The sequence below is a fragment of the Pristiophorus japonicus genome, chromosome 17 (genome assembly GCF_044704955.1).
Source record: "Pristiophorus japonicus isolate sPriJap1 chromosome 17, sPriJap1.hap1, whole genome shotgun sequence".
Lineage (NCBI taxonomy): Eukaryota > Metazoa > Chordata > Chondrichthyes > Pristiophoridae > Pristiophorus > Pristiophorus japonicus.
Window position 1 is genome coordinate 21,109,935 of NC_091993.1, and position 21,409 is coordinate 21,131,343.

At 42.4% G+C, this 21,409-nt stretch overlaps 2 protein-coding genes across 5 annotated transcripts in view; one reads left to right on the plus strand and one right to left on the minus strand.

The window, feature by feature from the left end:
• The window catches only part of fanci (FA complementation group I), a 90,043-nt gene extending 73,590 nt beyond the window's left edge, over nucleotides 1-16,453 (plus strand). For all 4 annotated transcript variants that reach the window (XM_070858457.1, XM_070858460.1, XM_070858459.1 and 1 more), the window contains exons 34-40: nucleotides 2,252-2,436; nucleotides 6,607-6,663; nucleotides 9,098-9,157; nucleotides 9,960-10,049; nucleotides 11,471-11,566; nucleotides 12,967-13,098; nucleotides 15,959-16,453. In XM_070858457.1, the coding sequence (XP_070714558.1) occupies nucleotides 2,252-2,436; nucleotides 6,607-6,663; nucleotides 9,098-9,157; nucleotides 9,960-10,049; nucleotides 11,471-11,566; nucleotides 12,967-13,098; nucleotides 15,959-16,024 (686 nt within the window). In that variant the 3' untranslated portion in view covers nucleotides 16,025-16,453. The remainder of the gene's footprint in view (nucleotides 1-2,251; nucleotides 2,437-6,606; nucleotides 6,664-9,097; nucleotides 9,158-9,959; nucleotides 10,050-11,470; nucleotides 11,567-12,966; nucleotides 13,099-15,958) is intronic.
• Nucleotides 15,506-21,409, minus strand: part of polg (polymerase (DNA directed), gamma) — a 55,031-nt gene continuing 49,127 nt past the window's right edge. Inside the window, exons 20-23 of the mRNA XM_070858461.1 lie at nucleotides 21,100-21,268; nucleotides 20,034-20,242; nucleotides 19,247-19,407; nucleotides 15,506-16,381 (exon numbers count right to left, since the gene is read on the minus strand). Of these exons, the coding sequence (XP_070714562.1) occupies nucleotides 16,317-16,381; nucleotides 19,247-19,407; nucleotides 20,034-20,242; nucleotides 21,100-21,268 (604 nt within the window). The 3' untranslated portion in view covers nucleotides 15,506-16,316. The remainder of the gene's footprint in view (nucleotides 16,382-19,246; nucleotides 19,408-20,033; nucleotides 20,243-21,099; nucleotides 21,269-21,409) is intronic.

The window sequence follows — 21,409 nt, forward strand, 5'->3', positions numbered from 1 at the left end:
GTTTAGAGGGCTGATTGTTTACTCGGGTTTCTGAATGGTGTGACCAGAAAATGAAGTGTGCATACCGGAGAGAAAACATTTTTTCCAACCCCCCTATCCATTTTCCCTCCATCTCTGCTCCAGAAAGGCATTGACTTATGCTGGGATACAGTTCCATATTCTCCAGTCACCTTTCCATCACCCAAGTGGCTATTCTTCATGCTCTCTCCGAGCTCAACTTATCCTCGAGAACTAACCTCCTGCTCCCTCGACCCTACTCCCACCAAACTAATGACCACCCATCTTCCCTTCATGACCCCCATGTTGGCTCATATTGTTAATTGTTCTCTCTCCTCGGGTACTGTCCCCATTAATTTTTTTTTGGGTACACAGCCCATTCAGAATACCGTACATGTGTGGTTTTTCCTATTGAGAAGCTGGTGAGCTGGCTGTGTGGGAGGTCCAGAGAGCTGTGTAGCCATGCAGCTTAAAGGGAACATTAGTCCCCATTCCTTTCAATATTGCCATCATCCCCCCCTCTCAAAAATCCCACCCTTGACTCCTCTGCCCTTGTAAACTTACTGGCCCATCTCCAGCCTCTCTTTCCTCATCAAAGTCTTTGAAAGTCTTGTCGCCTCCCAAATCCATGCTCATCTTTCCCGGAACTCCATATGTGAATCCCTCCAAAAAAGTTTCCACCCCTGCCACAGTACTGAAACGGCTCTCATCAAAGTCACAAATGACATTCTATGACTGTGACCGTGGTAATCTATCCCTCCTCTTCCTTCTTGACTTGTCTACAGCCTTTGACACGGTTGACCATACCATCTTCCTCCAACACCTCTCTGCTGTCGTCCAGCTTGGTGAGACAGCACTCACCTAGTTCTATTCTTATCTATCCAGAGCGTCACCTGCAATGGCTTCTCTTCCCGCTCCTGCAAGGTTACCTCTGGAGTCCCCCAAGGCTCTATCCTTGGCCCCCTCCTATTTCTCATCTACATGCTGCCCTTCGTCGCTGTCATCCGAATGCACAATACCAGATTCCACAAGAACGCTGACAGCACCCAGCTCTATCTCACCACCACCACGCTCAACCCCTCCACTGTCCCTCTAATTTGTCACACTGCTTGTCTGACATCAGTACTGGATGACCAGAAATTTTCTCCACCTAAATATTGGAAAGACCGAAGTCATTCTTTTCGGTCTCCCTAGCCACCGACTCCATCCCTCCCCATGGCAACTGTCTGAGGCTGAACCAGATCGTATGCAACCTAGGAGTTGTATTTGACCCGAAATGAGCTTCTGATCACATATCCGCTCTATCAGCGTGATCATCTACTTCCACCCTTGTAGCATTGCCCGACACTTCCCCTGCCAGAGCTCGGCTGCTGCTGAAACCCTCATCCATGCCTTTGATACCTCTAGACTTGATTATTCCAACACTCTTCTGGCTTGCCTCACATCTTCCACCTTCCATAAACTTGAGCTGATCCAAACTCTGCTGCCTGTGTCCTAACTCTCAGCGCCTCAATTTTCAAATTCTCATCTTTGTTTTCATGTCCCTCCACGGCTTCGCCCCTCCATATCTTCGTAACCTTCTCCAGCCTTATAACCTTTTGAGATCTCTGCGCTCCTCCAATTCTGGCCACATGCGCACCCCTGGTTTTAATCGCTCCACCATTGGTGGCTGTGCCTTCAGCTGCCTAGGTGTAAGCTCTGGAATTCCCTCGCTAAACCTCTCCACCTCTCTAACTCTCTCCTCCTTTAAGGTACTCCTTATAACTTACCTCCATCAAGCTTTAGTCATCTATTGTCACCTCATGATGTGGCTGGGTGTTTAATTTTGTTTGATAATACTTCTACTTTTATTACGTTAAAGATGCTATATAAATGCAAGTTGTTGTTGTCTGCCTACACAGTGAGTGTTGGTAGACTATTCTATCATAGAAGAGGGAGAATCACAACCAATTTCATTCCTGTCTCCTCCCCCCATGTCCACATACATGCATACTTTCTTGCAAGGGTCGGTTGCTCTTTCAAACTGTATTCATGTTCACTATGTGCTGCATGCTTTTAGATCCCTGGAAGGTGATTCATGGGGATCAGTTTGAAAGGAATCAGTCGTTCATGAGTAATTGACTGCAAACTGGAGGTGACTACATAACCGATAAGAACTGTCAGAGATACAATAAGAGGAGGGTTAAAGATTGTAACTCAAGCTCTCAACAACTTGCTTGCTCATGTTAAATATAAAATTTTTTGTCCATCCCAGATGAGAACTCTCAAGCATTAACTGTGAGAGAACCTGTAGAGAAAGCTATAGTTCTTCAACTGGGTACCCTGCTGACTGCTTTCCATGAGCTGATTCAGACATCCATTCCGTCTGGGAGCTGTGTGGACATTCTCCTGAAGGAGCTGGCCAAAGTATACAACATTCTCACATCATTGGTGAAATATGTAAGTATGCAAAGCTGGTGCAGCTTAATCCTGAAAAATACTGAGCCATGATTTCAATACAATAGTAGTGTTGTGAGCAATGCATTTATGGGTGGATTTTCTTTTCATCCTGTACGAGTTTGAGCAGGTTGAGAAGGGAACAAAATTGAATGGTGAGCCCCAACTTGAATTTCCTGCCCCTTTCACCGTTCAGTAGTGGTGGGCTGATGGGGAGAGCAAAGAAAAGAGAAGGGGAAAAATAATAAATATTAATATTCCTTTAATGGCTTAGTAGGTAAGTGCAAGAAACTTGCTTGCAGGCAAAATCATTTTTGTGCCTTTATAGGTGGACAGTTGACAATTTTTCTGGCAAAACAATCACAGTAGAGAATTAGTTTGACCAGCCAGAAGACAACCTCACTTCATTGTTCAATCCCAGTTTCAAGATCCAATCTGACCATGCTTCATCTTTTCTTTCCCCAAACATACTCCATTCCCTGCTAAATCAGGAATCAATCCAGTTTCCTTTTGAATGTTTTTTGGGCAAGTTATATGAAGGAAAAGGAAGAATTGTCTTTGTTTTCTCCTCCTTCCTCTGCTGTACCAATTGGTCAATTTAACAAGGATCGTGTAGATTGGGAAGAGGACAGGGGAGGAGCACCTTTGCTTTTATAGTATTACATGCAAGTGCCTGGTAATTCTAATATCTGGGGATCTAGTCCTCCTGTGCCATGTGGAAGCTCCAGGACGCTTCCCACGTGTGCAGGTGGTGTCGTCAGCTGGAGGAGCTCGAGCTCTGGGTTTTGGAGCTTGAGCAGCAGCTGGTGTCGCATCAGCGAGGCTGCTAGCTACATGGAGAGCATATTTCAGGAGATGGTCACCCCACAGCTAAGGAGTGTGCAGGCAGAGAGGGAATGGGTGACTACCAGACAGAAGAGGAGGACCAGGCAGGTAGTTGCAGGAATCCCCTGAGTACATCTCGCTCTCCAACCAGTATTCTGTTCTGAGTACTGTTGAGGGCGATGGTTCCTCTGGGAAATCCAACCAGAGCCAGTTCCATGGCACCGCAGGTGTCTCAGCTGCACAGGTGGAGAGGAAGAAGAGTGGACAAGCAATAGTGGTAGGTGTAATGTATTTGCTTCATGGATTCTTTGCTTAAGAATTCATAGCAACACATTGCTATTAAGAACTAGTTGGTTTATTAGCAAAAGGTTTAACACTCACACTACACATTACCAGTTCATCCACCAGGCTCACAACCATCTGCCTCATTGTGGATCCCCCGAAACTAACTGGCTGGGGTTTTATTGAGTCTTGTGACCATCACGTGACTGGCTAAGCCACTCCCAAGTCAACAGATCTACCAACCTGTGAGCATACTCACAGGTGCATACATTACAGTAGGGGATTCGATAGTTTGGGGAGCAGACAGCCGTTTCTACAGCTGCAGACGTGACGTGATGGTATGTTGCCTTCCTGGTGCCAGGGATAAGGATGTCACTGAGCGGCTCCAGAACATTCTGAGGGGGGAGGGTGAACAGCCAGAGGTTATGGTCCATATTGGTACCAATGACATAGGTAAAAAGAGGAATGAGGTCCTGCAGACAGATTTTAGGGAGCTAGGAAAGAGATTAAAAAGCAGGACCTCAAAGGTAGCAATCTCTGGATTACTCCCGATGTCACGTGCAAGTGAGTATAGAAATAGAAGGATAGAGCAGATGAATGCGTGGCAGGAGAAATGGTGCAGGAGGGAGGGCTTCAGATTCCCAAGGCACTGGGGCCGGCTCTGGGGGAGGTGGGACCTATACAGGCCGAACGGGTTGCACCTCAACAGAGTCGGTACCAATATCCTCACAAGGAGATTTGCTAGTACTGTAGGGGAGGGTTTAAACTAAGTTGGCAGGGGGATAGGCACCAGAATGTAGCATTAGAAAGGAGAAACAAAGGGCACAAAGGATTGGGAGAGACAGATGGCACTGAAGCAAGAAATAGTAAGGTATTAGGTGGGGTCAGAATAAGAGAGAACACAGGATGGTCTAAGGTTTACAGTGTATGTATGTGAACGCACAAAGTACAGTAAACAAGGTTGGTGAATAGCCACATGGGAATATGATGTGGCAATAATTGACCGCTGGCTCAAAAGGGGCAGGATTGGGTATTAAATATTCCTGTATATAGGATGTTCAGGAAAGATAGGGAAGAAAAGATAGGAGGTGGTGTGGCAGTATTGGTTAAGGAAAATGTTAAGTGCTGGAGAGAGGGGATGTCCTGGAGGGGTCAAGGACAGAATCTATATGGCTAGAGTTAAATAATAGAGGTGCCATTACTCTACTAGGTGTATGCTATAGGCAATCAACTAGTAGGAAAAACATGGAGGAGCAAATTTGCAGAGACATTACAGAGAGATGCAAGAACTATAGAATAGTGATAATGGGGGACTTCATCTATCCTAATATACACTGGGATAATACTGTAAAGGGCAGAGGCGGAAGAATTTCTGGTGTGTTGAGAACTTTCTTGATCAATATGTTTCCGGTTCAATGAGGAAGGAGGCATTGCTGGATCTAGTTCTGGGGAATGAGGTAAACCAAGTGGAGCAAGTGTCAGCAGGGAAACATTTATGGAACAGTGATCATAGTATCATTAGGTTTAGATTAGCTATGGAAAAGGACAGGGAGCAATCTAGAGTAAAAATACTTAATTGGAGGAAGGCAAATTTAAATGGGATGAGAACGGATCTGGCCAGGGTAAATTGGAATCAAAGATTGGCAGGCAAATCTGTAATGGAATAATGGGCTGCCTTTTAAAGAGGAAATCGTTTGGGTACAATCGAGGTACATTCCCACTAGGAGGGGGAAAAGGTAGGGCAGCATGAATTTCTTAAAGGCGAATCGTGCTTAACCAACTTGATTGAATCTTTTGATGAGGTAACAGAGAGGGTTGCTGAGGGCAATGCAGTTGACATGGTGTACATGGATTTCCAAAAGGCATTCGACGAAGTACCACATAGGCTTGCCAGCAAAGTTGCAGCCCATAGAATAAAAGTGACAGTGGCTGCATGGATACAAATTGGCTAACTGATTGGTTGTTTTTTGTACTGGAGGAAGATATAAAGTGGTGTTCCCCAGGGGTCGGTAGGACCACTGTTTTTCTTGCTGTATATTAATGACTTAGATGTGGATGTACAGAGCACAATTTCAAAATTTGCAGATGACACAAAATTTGGAAGTATAGTGAACCGTGAGGAGGATAGTGATAGACTTCCAAGAGGACATGGACAGGCTGGTGGAATGGGCAGATGAAATTTAATGTAGAAAAGTGTGAAGTTATACATTTTGGTAGAAAGAATGAGGAGAAAATATAAACTAAATCCTAAAGGGGGTGCATGAACAGAGAGACGTAGGGGTATATGTGCACAAACCGTTGAAGGTGGCAGGGCAGGTTGAGAAAGCAGTTAAAGCTTACGGGATCCTGGGCTTCATGAATAGAGGTATAAGAGTACAAAAGCGTGGAAATTATGAAGAACCTGCATAAAACACTGGTTCGGCCCCAACTGGAATATTATGTCCAATTCTGAGCACCGCACTTTAGGAAGGATGTGAAGGCCTTAGAGAGGGTCCAGAAAAAATTACGAGAATGATTCCAGGGACGAAGGATTTCAGTTACGTGGATAGACTGGAGAAGCTGGGGTTGTTCTCTTTAGAGCATAGAAGAGAGGTGTTCAAAATTATGAGGGATCTGGACAGGGTTGATAGAGAGAAACTGTTCACATTGGCAGAAGGATCGAGAACCAGAGGATTCACAATTAAAGTGTTTGGCAAAAGAACCAAAGGCGACATAAGAAAAAACTTTACACAGCGAGTGGTTAGGGTCTGGAATGCACTGCCTGAAAGGGTGGTGGGGCAGACTCGATCACAGCTTTCAAAAGGGAGTTGGATAAGTACCTGAAAGAAAAAAAATTGAAGGGCTATGGGGAAAGGGCGGGGGAGTGGGACTAGCTGAGGTGCTCTTGCAGAGATGCTCTTGCAGAGAACTGGCATGGGCTCGACGGGCCGAATGGCTGCCTTCTGTGCTGTAACCGTTCTATGATTCCTGGGTAGATGGGAGGAATTGAATATCCTGACTATAGGAAAATGTGCGTCTTTCTACTTGACGATATGGTATTTTAACTTTTTATTTCTTTTGCTCCAGTATATCCAGGGTTACACAGGACATGTGGCACATCTTCCTGCAAGATTTGAGAAGCTGGTGAGTATCAAACTATTGATATTTTCTGAAGCTGCATGCCCCCTTTTCTTTCAATAAAAAAACATTGGTGTGTGGTATTAGATTCCAGTAACCTCCCTACAACTGATGTTAAACTGTAGTTGCCTGGTATGTCCCTTCCTCTTAAATAAAGGAGTGACATTTGCAGTTTTCCAATCCATAGGCACAATTCCTGAACCTAAAGAACTTTGAAACATATGACTAACACATCTGTAATCCCCTCACCCCACCATTTATTTTCATACCCTGGGGTGGAAACCATGGTCCTGGAGATTTGTCTATCTTGAGTCTCATTATTTTCTTCTTTACCATTTTCTTATTTATATTAAATCTACTAAGTTGCTCCCCATTACTTACTTTTAGGTTCCCCTGTACTACTGGTATTTTGTCCTTTCTCCATCGACCAGATTAAAAAGTACTCATTTAACAAGTTTGCCATTTCCTTATTGGCCATTATAATTCTCGCCTGCATCTATCTTTATTAGGCCCATGTTTCCCTTTACCGCAGTGCAAGCATTTCTCCCATTGCTATCACTTGCAAGTTTTTTTTCCTCCATATTTCCTCTTTGCACCTCTTATTACTTTCTTTGTATTCTGGGCCTGTCCTGATTCCCAGATGATGTACTGGGCAAAGGGACCTCAGTTGGTGTACAATGTTCGCTCTCTTTCTCGAGCAGTGTGGAGTATTTATTTTAAAGAGCACCACCTTTATGAAAAAGCATTGGGCACATCTTTTCTTTGTTAGCAAATGAAGAACACAAGAATAATTGTATAATTGTATCAGCGGCACATGATGTGCTACAGCAGTTCTCCCTCCCCAAATGCAATTGTGTTTTCAATGAAGACAGTACCCCTTTAATAACATTTGCTGTATAGCCTGATGTTTTATACACATTGTATAGATTTTATTTGTGTATTTTACAGTTTAAGTCTACAAAGTACATGCCAGGCCAGCAGAGGTTCAGTTGCTGGTAATGTCAGGTGCTTTTTTAATGAACAGTGGTACCACAAGAGGGCAGCAAAACAATGCACTGGTAGCTCCTGAAGAACAAACGACCCCTGTGCTACTTGGTGGGATTAAAACAATTTGATTTACGTAATTTTTTTTTCCATTCCTGAACACGTGGCTTGGTTCCACGGGCACCAGCAACATTCCAGTACCTCACTCAAATGTCCATTCTTTGTGACTATACTTGGACAGTGTCAGTAGGCTATTAAACCATGGAGGGCATCGCAGTCCTTACCTGATCATGTCCTTACTTGAAGTGTAGGCGCACGCAATTTCCAACATAGGGTCACTGAATACCAGTTGGCGTTCTAGCTGATTCTCCTTCCCTGACACTGCGGCTAATTGGCAATCAGTTAACTCAGTCCAGGTCAGAGATTAAACCTTGACTTTCCTGGTTTGTATCAAGACCTAGCTCTGTCAAGCCCGTGTGGTGGCTGGTGTGCAAAGGCCACCCCACGTTAAAAGAATCCACACACAGGTATCTTCCACCCTTCAATATGTAGTTCGGGACCTAGAATATCAGATCCGTCATTGAAACACCTGTGAACTCATCCCTTTTTGATGTGGAAGCAAGTCATCCTCGATACGAGGGACTGCCTAATACTACTATACCTCAGTAACACACCAGTGTATTTATCCACAGAGCCATTGGGTGGAGCCAGCTTTTTAAAAAATGTATTCTCTTTCCCCACCCCCCTCCAACTCATGCACCATTTCCCAGCCAGAAGGAAAGGCAGAAAAGCTAGCCACAGCCTTCTACCAGCGGTTGTTTAGGAAATGATTAAGGGTGTCCTGGGGAACTTGCCTGGCAGTTCATGTATTTTTCGCCCCATGGTCCTTGTGGGATGCAGCTGATTTAGCTTTGCATTCTTCGTTGCCCATCCTTGCTGGCAATACTGGGCTCTTGTCCTGTGGAGAATTGCAGCTACAATCTGCTGTCCTACCATCCAAGGCATAATGCATTCAAGAATTATAAAGCACCTTTTAACGTAGAAAAACAGCCCAAGGCACTTCACTGACAAATCAAAAAATAGATTCAAAGCCACTGAATGAGGAAGGATGACTAAAAGATTGATCAAAGAGCAGTATGGAATTTCTCTGCTGTGGGCCGCAAACTCAATCAGGCTGAAGGACAACTTGCTTTCAGGCTCTGCCAGTGCCTAAAGAGGAGCTGAGAGATGACACTTCCTCTGAGTTCATTTCATTTTTCCTCTATCATGCGGAGCTTGGCACCTCCCACAGCGTCAAGCGAGATCAGGAACTGAGCAGCACCCGAGAGCAAACCTGCTTCCCTCCACCATGTGGTGTAACATGTTACAGTTCTCACACTCTGCCTTTGTGGAATCTAGGTTTGTGATAAACAATCAATTGAGCAGCAAATTAAAGTCCTTGATCTGTTGCCTTCAGGTTAAACTTTCAGGATCACACCTGACCCCACAATGCTATGCTTTCATAACCTATGTTCAGGTATGTAACTCTTCATTTTTAGTATTTATTCATACAGTTGTATATGATTTTATAGCAATGTTGGCACATTTTAAGTTGCAGTTGGCCAGTGCTGGGTGTTATGTTGCATAAATCAGTCAATTCTATGATTTTTCATTCTGTTCATTATCTAAAAAAAATAACACTTGCATTTCCCCTGTCCTGAAGGTGTTGATTTCTGCTGGAGTATGATTCCATGGGCACTTACTGCCCTCCAGCACCTCACCCAAGTCAGCAGACTTTGACAGGAGAGGAGGGAGGGAGAACTCAACCAAGGTTAATCCTGTTCTCACCTGATGCATACACATGTATGTTCTAGTAAGGGTCATTGGACAGTAATTAGGAGCTGAAACTCAGACTGATCTTTCCCCCCCAACCCAAGGGGAATTGCAGCACCACCAGGGCCTGAACTTGCAACCTGCACATAGTCTTGTGGCACACCAAGCGATTTAGTTTCTTGAGCTAATGTAGCCTGTTTAATGAAAATAAATGACTAACTTCAGTATAGCTGTGATCAAAATGGGGGCTCTTTTAGCTTATTTTAAAATTTATTTTTGAAAAAAATCTGGGTTTTAATTGTGCATTTGTTCTGTTTGAAATGTCAACCATTTTTATTTGGAGAAATCCCCATATGTTTCAAATCATAGCTTGTACTCCCATTTATTTTAAGTAGGTTGTAGCACTTGTAACTACGTGAATATTGTATTACTATTTGGGGGCAGGGAGGGGGAAAAGGAACAAGTTGTCGGCCATTCCAATTCTAACTCTCGAGTTTCCCGGATAGAATATCCAGAGTGAGACGGTGAGCTTCGGAGGAGGTGCAGAAAAGAAAAAGGACAAGAAGAAGGAGATGGCAGCCATCACCGCAGCAACGGTATAGGACCTGTAAAATCTATAACCCTGTTCAGAGGCTTTCTGTTCACAACATAAATACATGAAGGGAGGCCATTCGGCTATCTTGTCCATCCATCCATAACGACACTACAGATCTCCCATTGCATCATCTAATGGTTCTTAAATGATTCCAGGGTTTTCTCCTCCACGACGATCAAGGAATCCATTTCACGTGTTGATCACTGTGTGTGAAGAAGAATTTCCTGATATCAATCTTCAATTTGCCATTTACTGGTTTGAGCTTGTGCTGCTTTGTCCCTCTCATACAATTTATTTTCTTAGTTGTTTAACATGAAAATTCTATATAATATATACATCTACATTTTTACTCATGGCTCAGACCTATGTTAAGAGGGATAACTACCATTAACTACTACATTATCTAAAGATATATTCAGTTCGCACAAATAAGAGGAATCATTCTCCAGAAGGGTTCAAGGGTATTGCACTAATTCAATTCAAGCTAGTAGAAACAGTACTTGTAATAGATTCAGTTTATGCCAGGTGTAAGGATCAGATTTTTCTTTCAGCTTTCCCCTCCTGACTTTTGATTCCACAGTTGTTGGCAGCGAAATTGTCATTGTGTGCGAGTCCAAGCTGGTATGCTTCAGTCAGCTGCTCAACTACGGATGGCATGACAGCCAGGCCTTATCCTAATCTCTTTTGACATCTATGAGCACAATTTCCAGCAAAATATGTTTTTAATTAACTAGTTTCAATAGTAATAGTTACATATAACTATAAAGGAAATAAATTGTGAATTTTAGTGTTGAGGTTTTGCCCAAATTCATTCTGTGGCGGGATTTTGTTATTTCATTTCACACTCTGTGACATAGTGGAATACTTATATGTTGGCAACACCTTTCCCCCTCTTTCTCTTCCCCCCCCTCCCCCAACCAGTTTTCTCACTTCCTCTCCTGAAGGTGCTGAATCTTGTTGGGGTGCAGATCCACGGTTGCCAGCAGCTGTCCAGTAGAGGTGATCGGATAGTGGTTGCAAGTGGGAACACCGGTTGTTTTCCTCAGTCTTCCAACCCACAGAAGGGCACAGAAGCTAATTAAAAGTGCCCAATGAAGATCCAAAAACTCAGCCTACACTGGGAATTGAACACGAGACCTTCTGTGGCTCTGTACTATGTCACGTGGTGCTTTGAACCATTTGGGCCAGACTATTGGAAAATGTCTCTCCTCTGGCTTGAGTTCTGGTGGTGTTTGTCATTTGCAAAATGTTACTCCTTGTGAAATAAATTTGTAACTTGCTATAACCATTGCGATCTCCGTGGATAATTGTGGATCCTTAGGGCATTGTCTGATCATTACCCTGCCCTTTCATTGACCTGCTGCGCATAGTCTCTTTCAGGCTGACGGTAGTTTACGTCTCGTCGCATTGTTCTATTTTCAGGCCCGAGTGCTCCGTGAAACCAAGCCAATTCCCAACCTGATATTTGCCATTGAGCAGTACGAGAAATTTCTGATTCACCTGACCAAGAAATCAAAGGTAGGTGGCTGCCCTCCTACTTCTGTTGGGGAAATAGTGTTGATTTTCAATTTGAGTTGGATTTATTTGTTTTTTCAGTCAGAAAAATTGTATTATCACACAGAGACAAAAGATGCTGAGGGAAATATAAACAGTTTATCCCGAGGGCAGTTAATCTCCTTTATAATCCTCTCTCTGGCACCTCTGTGTTACAAATCAGGCAGACGTCATTAGGCCCAACAAGTCTATCTCTCTCTTGTACATCGATCCCAATCAACTCCACCAACCCATCGTCTGGCTATATCCTTCAATTCTTTCTCCAGAAATACAACAAATTGCCTCGAGCCCATTTATACTATCTTCAATATTCTTTCCTGGTAATTTATTCTACGACTGGATTACCCTGTGGGTGAAGTTGGTAAACCTCTCATTTTCCTTAATCCAGAGTTGGTTTTAATTCTAGTTCCCTGTGATTTGAGCCTTTCATCACTGAACAATTTGCCAGGATCAATTTTCCCAACCTGTTCATAATCTTGAAAGCATAATTTGTGTTCCAAAGAAAACAAACCCAACTTCCTTAACCTTTCTCATCAATTACATTTCTGAAACATGTTAGTAATATTCTTCCAATTGTCAATTGACCAAAACTGCATACAGTGCACCAGATAAAGACCCTGAAACTGTGTAAAAAAAATTAGCAACAAAAACACTGGTACTTAAACCGGAATCAGGACAAGGGATGTGTTTTTTCTGCTACTGCTGCAACATTGCAACGTACATTTGCCTATGACAGATGGCATGTTGAGAATTTTTCTTTTGAAAATGTACCTACCTCAGCGAAGAAAATATTTTTTTCTCAAATATATTACAATAGTTCAAAGTGGCATACAACAAGCATTAGTGCATTTAATGGCAAGGGGATTTTGCTGCTTCTTACCAATGGTGCCAGTGGATGGCGGTTACTGGAATTTAGTTCTTGCTTTACAACTTCAGCAAGCTAACCTGGTTCTTCCCTTTCACTACATATGGTTGTGAAGGCCACTCTGCCCAAGTTGGCTAATCCTTCCAGAAAGATGCTGCGGTTCATTTTCTTCCTGTCGCCACCACAGTCTCCAATTAGTTAAGTGATTATACGGTTTCACTATCCTATCTGGAAGTCTGTTCTACACATTGATCATGCTGTGTGAAGAACTTATTGATGTGTTCTATTATCTTTCCTTAGTTTGAATCAGTGCTGCTTTATTTCTACTGTTGTAATTAAATTTGTAGTGTTTACCTTTTCTCTATTGTTTGCTATCTTGTTGGGATCAACCTCAATTGTTACAAGTGAATCAACAAGTCATCTTTGAAAAGCTGCTACAGGCCACGTGATTCATTGTTCTGCACTTTCTGTATCTACTAAGATTTCTTTTCTCTCCTAGGTGAACTTGATGCAGTACATGAAGCTCAGCACGTCACGAGATTTCCGGATTAATGCAGCCACGTTGGATGCAGCACTTCAAGAACAGGAAGCGGCGGAAATCCAGGATGGTGAGAATGAAGGAGATGATCAGGTAAAGATGGTAAAGCACTTTCTGATTCTTCTTGAGGTCAGTTTGCACACATCTCGAGCAATGTCTCATTCAAAGATCACACGCGACTGCTGTAATATACGAAACCATGGAGGGAGGGTGTAGGTCTGTACTTGCAAATTCCTCCACTGAGTTAATTTCAATCAGGTCACTGTTGGGTATTGCTAAATGGAGGCACTTCCCTAGAGGAAAAGTGGGAGGAAGTACAGGGTCAACAATTTATTGAATAGTTCTATTTTAATGTGGCCCTTTGTATGGGAGCTGAAGGAACCCTACTTCCTATTAGCCGTCCATGTTTTTTTTGTTGGGGAGTAAGAAAGGGGAAAATACTGAATGCCATCTAGGATGGCTGTGAATAGAAGCTAGAGACACATGGTGCAGCAGGTCTATAAGGTGGTACAAGTAGAAACGAATGGGGGTTACAAATGGTCTCGGGATAGTCAAGGGGCAATGGGGGGGAGGGACTTAACACAATCACAATCACTAAGGAGGCGGTACTCAGTAAGATAATGGGACTAAAGGCGGATAAATCCCCTGGACCTGATGGCTTGCATCCTAGGGTCTTAAGAGAAGTAGCGACAAGGATAGTGGATGCATTGGTTGTAATTTACCAAAATTCCCTGGATTCTGGAGAGGTCCCAGCAGATTGGAAAACTGCAAATGTAACGCCCCTATTTAAAAAAGGAGGAAACTATAGACCAGTTAGTCCAATATCTGTGGTTGGGAAAATGTTGGAATCCATTATTAAAGAAGCAGTAGCAGGACATTTGGAAAAGCAACATTTGGTCAGGCAGAGTCAGCATGGATTTATGAAGGGGAAGTCATGTTTGACAAATTTGCTGGAATTCTTTTGGGGATGTAACAAACGGTGGATAAAGGGGAACCAGTGAATATGGTGTATTTGGGCTTCCAGAAGGCATTTGACAAGGTGCCACATAAAAAGGTTACTGCACAAGTTTAAAGTTCGCAGGGAGAACTTGGAGGTAATATTAGCATGGATAGAGGATTGGCTAACTAGCAGAGAGTCGGGATAAATGGTTCATTCTCGGCTTGGCAATCAGTAACTGGTGGGGTGCCGTACGGATCTGTGCTGGACCCCAACTTTTTACAATCTATATTAACTACTTGGAAGAAGGAACTGAGTGTAACGTAGCCAAGTTTGCTGACGATACAAATATGGGAGGAAAAGCAATGTGTGAGGAGGACACAAAAAAACTGCAAAAGGACACAGACAGGCTAAGTGAGTGGACAAAAATTTGGCAGATGGAGTATAATGTTGGAAAGTGTGAGGTCATGCACTTTGGCAGAAAAAAAATCAAAGAGCAAGTTATTATTTAAATGGAGAAAAATTACAAAGTGCTGAAGTACAGCGGGACCTGGGGGTACTTGTGCATGAAACACAAAAGGATAGCATGCAGGTACAGCAAGTGATCAGGAAGGCCAATGGAATCATGGCCTTTATTGTAAAGGGGATGGAGTATAAAAGCAGGGAAGATTTGCTACAGTTGTACAGGGTATTGGTGAGGCCACACCTGGAATTCCATATTTACGAAAGGATATACTTGCTTTGGAGGCAGTTCAGAGAAGGTTAACTAGGTTGATTCAGGAGATGAGGGGGTTGACTTATGAGGAAAAGTTGAGGAGATTGGTCCTCTATTCATTGGAATTCAGAAGAATGAGGTGTGATCTTATTGGAACGTAGAAGATTATTAGGGGGCTTGATAAGATGGATGCAGAGTGGATGTTTCCACTGATAGGGGAGACTAGAACTAGAGGGCATGATCTTAGAATAAGGGACCACCCATTTGATGAGGAGGAATTTCTTCTCTTGAGAGTTGTAAATCTGTGGAATTCGCTGCCTCAGAGCTGTGGAAGCTGGGACATTGAATAAATTTAAGACAGAGAGACAGTTTCTTAACCGATAAGGGGTTATGGGGAGCAGGCAGGAAAGTGGACCCAAGTCCATGATCAGATCAGCCGTGATCGTATTAAATGACGGAGCAGGCTCGAGGGACCGTATGCCTACTCCTGCTCCTATTTCTTATGTTCTTATGTTTCATGATATTTCAATTATGTCAATTGCACAGTCTTTTAACTAATTAAATTTTTACTTCAATAATTCTTTTGAACTAAACAGTCACTGAATAACTCTTTGTATCTTGAGTACTGAGCTTTTTAATGTAGTCTGTCATAATTTATATAAAGTGCAACTTAAATCGTTGAGGGTGGGAGGTAGGCAAACTTGCTTTGGTCACTGTGTGACGATTTTAAATGTGTTCGAAAAGGAAATTTATATGAACGCATGTTTGATATAACCAGAACAATTCTTACCTTACTACATATCAAAAAATGCAGATGTTGTTCGTACCTTAAGCAATTAAGCCACAAATAAAGAGGATTTTATATTGGTGTTAGGAATTCCACACAGTAGGGGTGAAAAGGAAGTCTGAACTGCACGCTTCGAATAAATGTGCGAGTTTAACTCCCTTCTGACTGGTAATGAGGAGTGTCTTCAGGAGTTCATGAGTATGGATCGTACAATTATAGTGAGAGCTGTGCCAAGTAACATGCTCATCTTAAGAGACTTTAAATACACCCAGTTATTACTGCTCCCCAATGGTGCTAATCCCTGACCCATGAACAATCACTGGGGAAATGATCATGTTGATTTGCCAAGTGGTTGTTCATAGCTCATAGTGATACAATTATAGTAATTACAGCACAGGAAAGAGAAAAGTCTTACAGCATTACTGAAATTCTGTGTTAAATGAAGCAAATATATTTAAAGAGGTTTGTATGTTGTACAATTAATATAGCAGAACTTCTTACTGTCCTTCTTTAGTCAAATATCGCTGTAGATGAAAACCAGGAAAACAGAGAACCAAAGAAGAAAAAAAGAAAAAGATGAACCTGTAACAGCAAGGGCGGAGGGCCTGTCCACTAAGTTTGGTTCAGATGCTGTAGTGGGTGCATTCAAGATGCAATCATCCTTCTCCAGACTTTTGGTTCAGCCTCTGTCATGCTTACTCAATCCCAGCCTGATTTTCAGGGCTTGTCTTGATGTTCAAGGGTTCATCAATTTCTACAAGTTGAGCAGCAGAGGAACCCCACACTCAACTCGGATCTGGTAAATTGGGTTAGGTGTTTTGTTGCTTCCCTGAAGTTGCCTTACTTTGGTCTGAAGAATCCCTGTCTCGTGTTTATTTTCTTTTGTTAAGAGACCCACTTGTTTTTTCAATGATTTGATAAATATCTAATGCCTCTCCTGCAGGAAAGAAAAGTATAAATTATACAAAGTATGTAAAAACTGAAAAATGCACAATTATTAATAAAATGACAAAAGCTTAATTCGTGTTACTTTTCCAAGTATTAGGTGTTGTCTTTTATTCATGAACTGGAATGTATCCCGATCAGGACAGCCAATTCCATAATCAATCATTTCAGAGGGCATGTGCTCTGAACAAAGCGTTTCTTGCTTTTGCAAAATTTTATTTTTCAGCAAATGTTTGCATGTCTCGAGCATTGGGGTTATGGTGTCAGCAGCGGCAGGAGAGATATTCCTCCCCATGATCTGCTAAAGTCACTGATGCTTGCTGGGGTACACTCCGCAGGTGCTAGTTACTCCACTGATCCAACTGCCAACTTTGAGTGAGTGTTGGCAGGCTTTTTGACGATTGGGGCAACTCAGTCAAGATTAAATCCTATCATTCCCTGTACTTCCCAACAGAGCCAATGGATATCTACTTGGAGCAATAACCCTGGTTGATACTACTTTTTAAAAAATTTTTCATAGCCAATCTTTCCAATTCTTTGTCAGATCACAAACGCCAGAGGTCACCTTGCACATATCAAGGATCATCCTGCGCTAATGCTCTTAGCCAAAAGGCCTAGAGCCCAAGCACCGTTCCTGGAAGTACTGCAATACCAGGTTCGTGCCATGGAGGTGGATGGGTCAGCAACCCCACACACCTCCGTGGAGGTGGATGGGTCAAGTTGATACTACTTGTTTTGCCGGGGAAATTGAGGTCAATTGTAGCAACTCTTGTCATCTTGGCTGAGATAAGCTAACTTAGCACAGAACGGTTGACCTTTTAGTCGCTATGGTTCAACCCATTCTACGTTGATTCTACGAGTTGAGCAGCAGGTTAGCTTGCTGCAGTTGAAAGACCCATTTCTTACTTTTAAGTAGTAATAGCTTCAACATCCAATTTCTTTGTGAGGTAGGGAGAATTTGGTGACTATCAATACATTAATGGACTAGAAGATTTGAATTAAGAAATGTACAACCCTAACTATAAACCCATGAACAAAGATTTTTTTTCAAAAGAGTTAATTTTCTACCCACCTCTGACCTTTGCTGGGATACAGTCTCAATACTACTTCACCAGAATACTGTCCTAGACGGCGAGCATTAAATCTATTCAATTGGGGGAAGGGGCGTGGGGATCACTGCTGTGAGTGATCCTGCACGCTTTACAGCAGGATTCATGGGATAATCAGCAGAAACTCTGCCTGATTTCTCCTCCCTAGCTCAGAGGCTAACTGCAGCACTTCAGTTTTAGATAGTTTAATATATAACCACATATTAGGAAGAACTATTATCCATCTTGGGGGGCGGATTAAGATTGGATTTGGCTATAGTTAATATCAAATTCACTGCTTGAGAGTTTGACAAAAGCTGTGCTTGTGGGAGGCAGGCAGAGTGTTGAATGGGCCATTTGCCAGCATTCAGAACTTTTTATAAGATTATTTTTTTTTCCAGATGGTGCCAAAAAACACAGATGTATATTTTGTAAGCTTCAAAAGATAATGACTAAAGTGGTGCCACATTAATCTTTTAAAGCAAAGAGTAAAAGCTGACAATTAATTAACATCTGGTACTGTACAGCTCCTGTAAGCCCCTCTGTCAATTCTTTTGTACACTGTAGACCAGAGGAACTGCAAGCCTCCTGCAGAGGAACCAATTTGTTCATTTGTCTCGCACGTGGATGTGTGACATATTCAACCTAAGGGGCTGTAAGTACTTAATTTTGAGTGGAGTGTTGATGAGTTAGTCAAAACCCACATAACACCAAATCATCACAGAACATAAGAAATTTTAGCAACACAAAAAGGTCCATTTGACCCAACAACGTTGTCTGTTTATTTCAGATCATCTCTACCTTCTCTTTACAGATTAATCCAATTGCGTCTCGGCCTATTTATACTATCTACTTCAATGGTGTTTCCTGGTAAATTATTCCACAACTCAAGTTAGCCTCTGGTTGAAAATGGTCCCTTCACTTTCCTCCTTCCTGCCAATTTCTAATTTGTAACCTATGTCCCCTGGGATTTGAACATTCTGCCTTGTAAAATGCCTTTACAATCTGGAAACATTCAATTAGATTGCCTCAAAATGATTTATTTCCGAAAATCACAGTAACATTGTCGAATCTAGAATAGTGTCAGCTCCTATACAATACATAGTTTGCCTGATTTGTACCAATGGCTTTGAGGTGAACAAAGAAGCAACAGTTGCATTTGTTAGGCTAACTAATGTACTGATATCTTCGAAACTGAGAAATGCTATACTGCTGCCTAGTGGCTGAAGAGTAACTGAGAAGGAGAGAAAGTACTCCGATTTGAGAAGTAATTTTTTTTAAATGGGGAAGCTGGAATGATTACCTGGTTGTTTAGAGCAGATACTAAGCTAACTTTTGATGTTCCCATTTATTAATCGTGGCTTCTCCGCTCCTTTCTTAAAGATCAGGAACTTGCTACATGGGCTATTGGGGACCCACATCTGTGTAAATGTAAAATTTCTCAATGACGGTTGAAGTAAGTTTGTAAAAATAAACTTATCTGGGTGGAGAGTACTTCAGATTGAAAATCTGTTCAATATCTCACTATAAATGTTACCAAAAACAGCCCCAATTTCCAGTTAAGTCACATTAAGTTCTGATGGGAGTCCCACTCAAAATACTAACCTATCTTTCCCTTTTCTACCTTCCTGTGCATTTCTATTGTTTTGCTTCAAGTTACCAGCATTCATTCTTCTTTTTATCTCATCTCATCTCGTCCGTTAGGAACTCAAAGCTTACAATTTGTCTCACTTATACACACCTCACCACACACGGCCCGACAACTGTACCTTGTGGGATTCCATATCGTCTCTGCAGTCCTGTGACATTGGATGGAGTTTGACAATCCATCGTCACCTCCTTCCTCAGGCACTGATCGACATCCACTGCGCTAAAGAATGCTACGGACTGCGGGAGGTCCTGCATCTCCAGTTTGTAGGCAAACATGCAGCTTGAAATGAGGAAAAAATGGAGTTCACAATTAGCACTGGTCCGCTTCCAAAATATTACATACACTTCACTTGGAGTACACCTTGCAGATTATTTACCGCCTTTTGTCCAACATTATAATACATTTCCCTGCCTATTTTTTCCAATTCTTCTCTCCTGTCCTGAAGATGCTGACTCTTGCTGAAGTACAGTTCCATCCTCTGGCAGCTCACCCAAGTGGTTGTTCTTCACATTTTTAGGTGCAGACAGTGAGTGGTGGGAGGCAATTAATAGTAGGGGGGTGGGGGATGTCCCAACTAAACCCGATCCTTGTGTCCACACATGAACTCTGAAGCAGGTGGACACGGGGTCGTGAGCAGGAGCAGGAACCATGACTGATTTCCCAACCGCACATTCTACGTATTGGAGCCAATTGCAGCAGCCAACTCCCCACAGGAACAGTACTGAACTTGAGACCTGCTCAGCTGTATTACCCAGTCCCACACTGCACAATGTGCATATCAACTGAGCCATTGGAGATGACAAAAATACCAGTTTAATTTTGCATGAGTAATATCTACCTTCATGAAATCAAAGTAACATCTGGAAAAAGAAAGTTGAATCTGAAAGAAAAAACGTGTCTCCTACCGCGTCAGAAGGTTAGTAATCTGCAGTGCCAGCGCCGCTCGATATCTATCTTCACTATTCACTAAATAACGGACCTCATCGTGAATGCTGATACAGAATCTGCCATCAATACCGAACTCCTCAAACAGCCACTTCATGGACACCAACATCAGATGTAGGTAATCCACAGCCGAACTCTGCACCACCCAGTTCACACGGCTGGTCATGAACTGTGGAAGGGAAGGAATGGCAGAACATCAAAATGGTCAGAACTAGTTCCGCACATCTGTAAGGTGTATGAATCAAATTTTTGCTGTGAAGTCTTAAAATGACAACTGGAATTGCTTTTAACTCTTTCTCCTCCTGTCCCCACTTTAGGTTTTAACAACTAGATAAGAACCTAAGAAATAGGAGCAGGAGTAGGCCATTTGGGCCCTCGAGCATGCTGCGCCATTCAATATCATGGCTGATCGGAACTTGGCCTCAACTCCACTTCCCTGCCCGCTCCCCATAACCCTCGACATAAAACTTGTTTGTCATAACCACAGTGCTTTGAAATAGAGACAGCAACTACCTATATTTTGAATAGATAGAGGAATTTAGCAATGTGCAGGCTAGGAAAGTCCATTTGGATAGGCCCAAAGTTTTTTTTAAAAACATGCTTATATTCTCATAGAAGTGTAGAAAATAAAGTGCAGAAGGGCAAATCACAGTTTGCACATTTTCCAAACTTCATATTTTCACTTTTGTACATAAAGGAAAAAGTTCTGTTGTACAAAGAAAATATGGTCTTAGCCTGGCTGCATTTGTTTATTGATCAGCTAAGGAGAGCTGCTAAGTCCACAATGCAAAACACCAAAGTTGCAAAGTATAGGAGGCAGGACAAGGCAGTTCAGGATATTGTATTTAGGTGACTTCTAGATTAAGCTTTAAAAGTCTGAAGAATGAGGGAGGTCAGATGGATTATTGCTGCCCCTGTTTAAATGCCATTTGAGCTTAATCCCAAGATTGTGAGTTTTTAGACATTGCTACATGAAACCTTTTTGAAACAAAGAGTAGGAATCGAATTAAAAAGGGTTATCAATACCTCATATCCTACTGCACCTGGTTCCAGAGCTCTGCTAATAGAGCAGTCCAAGACTGGAGTGCGGGGGGAGCGGGATGTGGCGATAGATTCCAATTTGTTGAACATTTCGGACTCTGTGCCCCCACTCCAGACCCGTTGCTTCACAACCCTCCACTTGGCACCGTTAGACCTGTACAGTCCAAGTGAAAGAAAATGCTTTAAAATTGTTGAATTATTCTAACTGAACAGAAGAACAGCAATGAGTGCAGATTCTAATTGAACATAAGCACAACAATGAATGGAGGATAGAGAAATAAAGCAGGGAGACTCA